Here is a 9720-nt window from a genome sequence, read left to right on the forward strand (position 1 = left end):
GAAGAAAATGCCCCTTAAAACACTGTTTTATTTCTGGTTACAGTGGAAAGCTGGACGTGACCCTTAGGGCATTACTGGTGTCTGATGAGTCCAAGACTTTACTAAAGGCAATTGCCCCAAGTTTTGCACAGGGGCAGCTCTCCCCTGGCCCCAGCACCAGCACACTCAGTGACTTTTCCTCCCTCTAAATCATTTTACCTCCTTTTTTCCCTATCAATACTGCAAAGACTCATCTCCTCCCAGACCCCACCAGCCTACCTGCTGGATTCTGGACTCCCAGACAGCAAAGGGAGGAGACAAACCCCAAAGCATCCCTGCCCACTGCACTACGGGCCAAATTCTGCCAGGATGTGCATGGGGAAGGAGGGTCCTGCAGGGTGCTGAGGACCTTCTGCCCTACCTTAACGAACATCTTGCTGCCGGTGGAGTTGTGGCCGGGGCCAGTGGGCACGCAGTACACCGACATGGACTTGCGGTCACGGGAGAACTCCAGGGTGCACTCCTTCCTCATCAGCTGCTTGATGACCTGTGGGGACAGCACAGGACTGAGTTGGGACATGGTGGGGACAGCCACAGAGCTGAAATGGGACATGGCAGGGACACAGGAGCCGGCGCTCTCCACCTTGGCTAACAGTCCCACTGAGCCAGCACAGCACCAGTGATGGGAGGAGAAAGGCAAACACAGGAGCCAGGAGGGATGGGACAATGCAAAAAGCAGGAGCTTTCCTGATGCAATTTTTGGGGAGAATTTTAAACTTCCAGTGACAGCCTTGTTGCCCAGCTCACAGCATGCACAAGCATGTGCCAGACCTTTATTTTACTGACCCCACATGGGATGACAACAGCTGCTGTAGCCGAAGAGCACCAGCATCTCCTGAGGCCAGATTAGTTACCATCAAATTAAGCATCTCCAGAGCTGAGACTAATTAGGCTCATTTCAGGACATGCTAATTACCCTGAAGACAGCCAGCCAGGCAGTAACTCTCACTTAATGGTATCTGCAGGTTTGCAGGGTCTGCCCCAGTGCACAGACCCACAGGCAGTACCTGCAGACTGGCTTCTGCACCCCAAAACCCCACCACAAACCAGGCTCTGCTAGTGCTACTAATTAATAATTTGAGGAGCCAAACGCCCAGTGAGACAGCAGCCGGTCCTCCTCAGACCGATCCCTCTCTTGAGTGGCCACATTGGCATTATGGCGGCTGAGTCCGGCTGCTGGGAGGATGCATCTTGTCCCAGAAAAACTAATTTAATTTAATTAGCAGTGCATCTAGGGATGATTCAAAGTATTTTCCAGAGAGGGCAGCAGAGATGATGATGCCAGCCCTGCTCCACATGGTTCAACTGCTTATATGATTATTTTTTTCTTGTCAGGAGGGTGCTGCTTATGATGGCAACAGAAACAGCTTTTTGCACAGGACTTTTAAATATAAATAAATCAGTGAAGAAGGCAAAAGAGAAAACTCCTTTCCAGTGTAAAACCCTACAAGTCCAAAGTTAAAAGGATGCTCCTGCTGCAGCAAAGATGGAGAGATGTGCAAAGGGGATGTGCTCATGTGAAATGTGGGCTGCCAGCGGCTGTGGTCGCCATCTGCAGATGCACTGAACAAACCAAGGGACTCTCCAAGACCAAACCCAGTGCAGGGTATGAGTGCAGTGACCACACTAACGTGGGAAGTTTTGTGTCCACAAACACAGTGCTGTCACCCCAGGCACTGTACCCTCAGTGCAGCAGCAAGGACACGGGGGAGCAGCCAGATGCTGTGGTAATCCCACATCCCTCCGAAGACTTCACAGCACGGAGCCACAGGGAGCAAAATTCAGAAGAAATGCTGCAAGGAAACTCCAAGGAAGGGATTTTTGTCGCTGCCCAAACACAAGGTAAGGAGAGCAGCAGCAGTGAGGGACATCAGCCCACACAGAATCCAGCTGGGCGCCCGAGGGCACATGTAATGGGGCAGATAATGGAGCAGCTGCTGGGCTGTGAAATTCCATCTCCCTGATCAGAAAGGAGACACGGGATTTATTACAACCTGCTTGGACCTATCTGGGGAAGCAATGCTAGAGCAGAGGGCCCTTCCTTCGAGTAAGCACAGATATTGAAAGATCTAACTACACGATACCAAAATTGAGTAAATCCAGACATAAAATAAAGTGGGAATAGCCAGCATGGCATATTTTCACATCATAAATAGATGTTTCCAAAGACCAAGTCTTGCTCAGGCAGGCATGGCTCTGGGTTTGGTCCATGCTACGGAGGATGGCTGCTCAGGGCAAACCAGACACCAAAAGATTTGCTGTGGAGCTACAAAACCACAGACCTGATCTGCAGCTGGAGTGTCTGGCCATCACCAAGGGGGGCTCTCCTGGCTGAGCAGGGACTGGGCTGAGTTTGAGGCTCAGGGACCAACTGCTCCAAAACTCCATGTGGACCCAAGTCCATCCCCACGGTCCCAGCATCAGTCCCCCCAGGGCCATGGCACGGTCAGCTCCAAAAACAGCTCCTGCAAGCCAGGAAACTGCATTACTGGGGCAGGTCAGTCCCTTAGATCATCCCAAGTGGATATTGCTCAAATAACAGTCATCCCAAAGCCCTCTCAGCCCCTGCCACTGGAGCTCACGGGCTCCCTCCCACTCACCGAATTGCAGGCGTTGGCTCGCTCCACCTTGGAGAGTTTGCTGGTGTCGGTGTTGAAGACGTTCATCTTCTCCACCAGGCATGTCAAGGCTGTTTCAGTGGCTTCCCCCACCTTCTCGTAGACTTTTTTAGACTAGAGGACAGAAACAGAAAAGAGCTTAAGCTTTAGAGCACATCCTCTACCTGCTGCTCCAACCAAGGATGCTGTCACCCGCTGCATCATCCCGGGAATCCCAGAGTCTTGGGACGAGCTGAAGCCAGGGAAGGGGATCCCAAGGGACAAAACTCCACTGGCTTTGCCCCAAAGCGCAGGGCAAAGCACCACCAGCCCTCTACACCACCCCAGTGCCCGCCGCACCTCGTTGTAGTCCAGCGAGGAGTCGTTACAGAGGGCACAGATGGTGGCCAGCTCCACCAGCCCGTCGTAGTGCCCACACTGCACTGGCTGCTCGTCCTTCAGGCTGCAGGGACAAAATAACCCCCAAAGCCTTACACCACCTTACACATTAAAATAATCCTTCACTTCTATACATCCCTTGTAAAAGTTTCCACAAAACAGGGAGAAAGAGCCCAGTGAAAGCCCCAGGCTTGGCAATAAACACCTGGGATCTCATTTTGTGCTTTACCAAATGGGGCAGGATGAGTTGCAAAAAAAATATCACAGCAAGCAAATAAACTTTGTAAGTGCCCCAGCAGAAAGGGGGATGCAGAGGAGCTCAAAGGAGCATTGGACCTGAAAGCAGGGGCTCTCAAAAGGCTGATGATTAAGATGATGGACAAGAAAAGGGCAAAGAAATTCAAGTTAATGTTCACATCCCCAGGGGTTTCCAGTTGCTGGGGATAAAGAGGAGCTGTAGGGCCGGCAGCAAATCTCTTCTCCTCCCCATGATGCTGCTTCATGCTCTGGCGAGCCAGCAGGCACCCAAGGGAGCATTTAAAAGCAGCAGACAAACTTAACAACTGCATTGTTGCGGCTGTTTCCAAGCAAGCAGCAAACTGTGGCCTTTGCTTCCTAAATAGCAGCTCTTTGCTATGTAAAGGAGCAGAAGAGTCACTGGAAAGGAGCAGCCCCAAGCACCCCAGTCAAGCTGGATGCTGCTCCTCGCCTGCTGCCTGGTGGCAGAAACGGCAGCGGTGATTTTCAGGGGAAATACAAAAATTATCCTGACTCCAGGAGAGGTAACTGCAGGTTAGAGCTGTATAAATCCAGCCAGTCATCTGTCTGCTGGAAAAATAATTTGTCAGGCATTTATTAGGATCAGTTTATTCCACTGCTGGTTCCCGATGGAAAGAACATGTTGGAGCCCTTGCTACAGCTCAGGAGTGGAAAACGGGGAGCGGCCAAGAAAATCTGAAAAATACGTTTGCTGAGGGGGAAGCAGCCGCGCTGGGCTGCGAGTGGGCAGGGAGAGCTACTGCCGTCGGCCCAGGGATTCTGCCTGCAGGCACCTGGGCTGGGTTTGGATGTTTGGGATGGTGGAAATGCTGGGGGGTGAGACCCTGGAGAACCGGGAAGGGATGGGTGGGGTACGTCCCAGTCATTGGCTGTCCCTGCTCGGAGCTGGGTGAGACTTGCACACCAGGAAAGACATCGGCAAAGGATGGGTGCTGTGCAGGGACACGAGCAAACCCAAAGTCAGGCACGTAATACCCCCTGTGCTGAGGCCAGGTGGAAGAGAAACAAGCATTTCAGTCTCACCAGCCCCAGGGAAACGGGGAAGTTCCTCTCTGTGACACCTAAGTGAGTTCCCACATCCCCCCCTATGTGCAATACCAGCACGGGGCTGAGGCAAAACTCAGAAGCAATGGGAATTGTTGCAGACCAACGCAGAGCCTCCCTGTGAGCAGTCCCCGGAGGAGAGGGGACATTGTGGCTTCAGAGGTTGGTAGGTTGTTCAGCCCCTCAGTCCTCATTTTAATGAAACGCACTGGTTGATACCAGCTTATGGCCCAGCTCACTTTTTCATGGAGACTCTTAGCCAAGGATCAAATTAGCTCTATAAATATTCAAGAAATTAAGTCTGAGGCTGGGATGAATTACAGTCACTCCGCAGATGAGCAGAAGGGACCAGGGTGAAGAACGTGCCCAGGATCACACAGCAAAGCAAAGGGGAGTGCAGAGGGCTTCAACCACCGGCTGAGCTCCTCGTCTTCCTCCTTCCCAGACCTGCCCCATGCTGGGGAGTATCACCTCCCTCCAATAAACACACACAATGGCAGAAAACCCCACGTGTGTAACAGCACAGCAGGGGGAAAAACCCCTGGCTTCCCATCTCTGCCCTCAGCTCAGCCCAGCAAAGGCCACGTCTGCCCTGAAACACGTTCTGATGCACAGCGGCCATCTCAGCCAGCCCTGCTGAGGACGTGGGGCTTGGGAAGCACTTTCCTGCAGGGTTTTGCATCCATTTGCAAATCCCTCTGCACATCGCTGGTGGCATGGCTGTGGGACAAGCTGCCAAGCCTGGATCCTGCTTGGGGTGAGGGCGACGGTCACCAGGCAATACCAAAAATGTGCAGGCTCCAGAAATTCAGAGAGTGAGCATGTACTGTGAAAAGCCTCATTTATTATTATTCCAACACTTGCCCCCCTCTCTGGTTCAAAAGTGGGCTCATTTTATCAGGTTTGCTAACAAAGGGAGAGCCGAGCACGTGGGAGCCCCTTTGCTGGGAGAGCAGCAGGCAGAACCAGGGCGACCTACATCGTGTTGGGTACGAGCAGGCAACAAAGGACGGTGAAACAATTTGTCCTGGCTCCCACCAAAAGTGAATGGCAGCTGCCCAATGTGGCCAAAAACCAGTGCCCAGCAGGTATTTCCATGGGCAGCGTCGAGCATGGCTGTGAACCAAAATGGAAAACTCAGGTGGGGGTGAGCCTGGGGACCCAGGAGCAGCCACGAGCTCAACCCTCCCACCTCCCCCCGACCACACTGCCAGCCCAGGACCACCCCAAGTCACCCACAAAGCAGGGGGGACCTGCACTCACATCTGTCCCTCGGGGGCATAGGTGGAGCCAGTGATGCTGAACTCATGCAGGCTGCACTGGGAGCCCTCCACCTTCTCCATGATGAACATCTGCAAGGGGGAAAGTCAGAGACAGAGCATTAGGCAGTGATTTTTTGGTACAACCACCATGCTCAGCTGGGAGATTCTCCAGCCAGTACCATCCCAGTGATGGACCCACTAGCACTGGGCTCAGCCCCCTCCTCAGGCACCCGTCATCCCAAATCCTTCCAGCTGTCCCTTGCCTTTTTCATGTTCACCTCCTCCAGCTCTTTTTTTCCAGCAGAGAGGAGCGATGCTGAACCAGGTCCTAAGAAGGTGCCTGTGTTTTTTTCAGAGCAGAGAAGGAGCTGGGTCCAGGCTTCTGCTCCTGCCCTGGCCGCCCTGGAAAGCCTCCACAGGGCAGGGTCCCACCAGCTGCCTCTGCCACCTTTTCCAGCCAGCCCTCAGCCCCTAGCTCACCTGGTACGTTACTGGGACCACAGCTCAATTCTGGGCACCAGCAGCTCAGTAATAAAGCCCGAGAGAGACTTAAAAGAGACACACACTCTATTTTACTGATTTTTGCCTTTCAAACTCCTCTCAGTTTATCTCTTGCTGCTATAGTGAGAGCAACAACCCCCTAAAACACAATAAACCTCCCCATGCACAGCCCACCCTTTAGGGCACCTCCAGCAGCAGCAAAAGCAGTGCCTAACCCCAGCCGGAGCGACAGTTTGGCGACACTCGCTTCTCCTTAATCGTTATGAATGACCCACGCTGAAGACAAAAAGTAACATAACAAATAAATAAAATTGGTTTGATGAATGCATTTCCCTGGCCACGATTGCCTGCGTAGAACAGCCAGGAGGGAGGACGGCCGCAGGGGAGTGATGTTCTCCTCAGCTCCATGGACCTGTTTGGTGGCTCCAGAAAGTGGATGCGGGGGCAACTGTTCCCCACACCCTGTCTCAAATCACTCTTTTTTCTCTTTTTATTTTTCTCTGCTTATTTGAGATGCTCCCCAGGAGAGGGAAGCAACAGATGCTGGAGAAATCAGGAGGCAGCACTCAGTGTCAGAGATGCAATGGCTCTGGGTACCACCCACTTCTCTCCCCTCTGCGATTCCTCCAGCAACTAACAGAGCTTAATTTACTGCTATTAATAATTATTATTAATAACACAAGGACACCCCACCAGTGCAGCCGCAGGTACAAGACCTCCTGGCACAGCCTGGTACCCCCTGGTGCAAGCCTTGGGCCAAGCCAAGCAGAAAAGGCGAAGGCTGGGGAAGCACGTTTACAGCAGGTTTAGCACTGGGACACCTCGGCGGGTTTTCTCACCTCCGTATTTTACAGGTTTGGGCAAATCACAGCAGGAGATTCACAGCGTGCATCTCCTACGTAAATGCTTCCAAATGCAAAGCAACCTCACCACAGCCCCACAGCCATTTCAGAGATCCCATTTGCAGAGCTGTTGCCCTCAGCTCCCTTCCCAAAGCCCATCCTTGGGGCCCCTCAGCATCCCTGAAGGGTTTCAAAGAAAACCACGAGCCCAAGGGTTGCGGAAGAGACTCAGGACATCCCAGACCCTCTGCCGAGACACAGAGCGCCTCTGGCAGAGGCAGCAAACACCATTACATGAAGGTCCTCTATAAAGAAAGCCAAAACATATTACATCTCCTTCAGCAACTGAATCGCCTCAAGATGACAGACTCCAGGAACGGGGGCCAAGTGTGGGTGAAAGTTCCTAAAGCGGAGGCTTCTGCAACACCAAAAGGGACCTTCGAAGGGTGAGCATCCTTCATCTCTTTTTGAGATGTCTAACACCATCGGCCTTCCAGAGAGCCAAAAATCTCCTGGTCTCTTCAGAAAATGGACTCCCACACTCAGAAATGCCAACTGGACTCTTTATTTATTAAAAAATCTGAAGCCATCCACCCCAGAGCCACCACTGGTTTTGCCTGATATGGGCTTGTTTGTTTTCAAACGCTCACAGCTACGACTTTCACAATAGCAACATTCTTATTTTAAAAAACGGAAAAGAAAAGAAAAAAAATCACTCCAGGCTCTTTGTTTTTCCATGCCTATTTAAAAAAGGTGCCGCGTAACCCACAGCAACCAGAGGTCATATCACATTTCCTGCCTGCTCCCAGCTTGCATGACCAGCAGAGCAAGGGGGCGGCCAGCCCATTGCAAAGGTGGCTTTTTGGCGTGATGTCTCGGCAGATTGCCAGGCCGAAAAGGGGGCAGGTTTGCAGGCAGTGGAAACAGTCCGGAGGAAATAGAAATAGCTGCGTCTTAATCCGTAAAGAGGATAAGTAAGCTTTCCATCCCAAAAATAATAAAAATAACAGGAGCAATAGGAGGTGGTGGTGAAGCTGTGTGCCCAGCTCAGCCGGGTGGTTTGGGGAGGCTGCTGAAGGGAGATGCTCAGAGGGACTGCCCAACCCCCAGCACGGTTATGGTGAGCACTGGGAACCCAGCCAGCACCCTCATGGCTTACCCCTGCTCGCCCCCCAGCCCTTAACCCTTCTAACACCATGCCGGGAGTTGGGTTTTAATGCGACAGAGATATGAAGGAAAACGCTACTGTGTGCTTCTGAAGAGCGCACCCTGCTCCTCCTGCCTGCGGCTCTCCCCTGGCCCTGGTGCTGTATCGCCCAGCCCCATGCTGCCAGCAGGCATTTTATTTTCAGAAAGCAAAGGGCACTTGCAGATGCGTTGTCCCTGAGCAGCGCAGAGCATCTGGCTGCCAGCTTGCAGGGAAGAGAGATGTGAAGGATACCTCTTCACATTTCTGCATTTTCTGTAATACCTTTAAAAGAACTGCTCACTAAAAGGCAGAGAGAGGTCACTCACCCACCCATCGGCCCATGGAGCAGCATTGTTTCTGTCCTGCGCTGGAAGCGGCCCCAGCTAATCCACAGCCCCCGAGAACCCCCAGTGAGGTCTCCCATTAATTAGCGACTGGTTTAGACAGACAGAAATGCCACACCAAGGCACAGCGCCCTGGGGGTTAAAAAGCAAACAGGACCCGCACAGATCCTGGGCGGCTGCACCGGCTATGGAAGTTTGCACATCCAGCCTCTGCTACAAGGTTTATTGAAAATAAGCCCCTTCCTGCTGCTGTGCCGCAAAACACCAGCCTTGGAAACAGCCAAACGTCACCAGCCACCTCCTGCTCCCAGACATGGGGCACCAACATCTCCCCCTCCAGCAGCAGCAGCCCGCAGCCCGCATGGCCACACTCGCATCTCTGCTCCTGGAAAATTAAGTTATGGTGCATAAAAGGGTGCTGCAACTTTTAGGAGACTGATTTAAATGTGCAAGAGCAGAGCTGCAATGCCTCACCGCTCCTTTCTTCCCCTGCCAGACTCTCATTGCTCCCATCCACGTAGTTGTTTGATGGCTGGGAGAAGGCTGTCCCTGGTGGGCGAGTGAGACGGTGGTCTGACCAGAAGGTGAGTGACACAAACCACAGCTTTAATCACAGAATCATTAAGGTTGGAAAAGACCTCCAAAATCATCAAGTCCAATGGCCAACCCAACACCACCATGGTCACTGAACCATGGCCTCAAGTGCCACATCTCCATGTTTTTTTAACATCTCCAGGCACAGTGACTCCACCACCTCCCTGGGCAACCTGGGTTCCAGTGCCTGATCACTGTTTCCTAATCTCCAATCTAAACCTCCCTGGTACAACTTGAGGCCATTTTCTCTTGTCCCATTGCTAATTACTCAGGAGAAGAGACTGACCTCCCCCTTGCTACCCCTTCCTTTCAGGGAGCTGTAGAGGACAATATGGTCTCCCATCAGCCTCCACTTCTCCAGGCTGAATCCCCCAAATTCCCTCAGCCGCTCCCCATCATTTTTGTGCTCCAGACCACTCACCAGCTTCATTGCTTCTCTGGACACGCTCCAGCTCCTCTACGTCCTTCTTGGAGTGAGGGGCTGAACACAGGATTGGAAATGCAGCCTCACCAGTGCCCAGCACAGGGGAAAGATCCCTGCCCTGGCCCTGCTGGCCCCACCATGGCTGATACAGGCCAGGATGCTGTTGGCCGCCATGGCCACCTGAGTGCACTGCTGCTTTAATCAGT

General features: G+C 52.6%; 1 protein-coding gene across 2 annotated transcripts in view; it reads right to left on the reverse strand.

Annotated features, from left to right (window-relative positions):
- The window catches only part of LOC104546828 (sarcoplasmic/endoplasmic reticulum calcium ATPase 3), a 27557-nt gene that overhangs the window by 11038 nt on the left and 6799 nt on the right, over window positions 1-9720 (reverse strand). For both annotated transcript variants that reach the window (XM_010192322.1, XM_010192323.1), the window contains exons 5-8: window positions 5622-5710; window positions 2997-3099; window positions 2640-2771; window positions 401-526 (exon numbers count right to left, since the gene is read on the reverse strand). In XM_010192322.1, coding sequence (XP_010190624.1) covers window positions 401-526; window positions 2640-2771; window positions 2997-3099; window positions 5622-5710 — 450 coding nt within the window. The remainder of the gene's footprint in view (window positions 1-400; window positions 527-2639; window positions 2772-2996; window positions 3100-5621; window positions 5711-9720) is intronic.

This window comes from Mesitornis unicolor, unplaced genomic scaffold, assembly GCF_000695765.1.
Source record: "Mesitornis unicolor isolate BGI_N332 unplaced genomic scaffold, ASM69576v1 scaffold9299, whole genome shotgun sequence".
Classification (NCBI taxonomy): Eukaryota; Metazoa; Chordata; class Aves; order Mesitornithiformes; family Mesitornithidae; genus Mesitornis; species Mesitornis unicolor.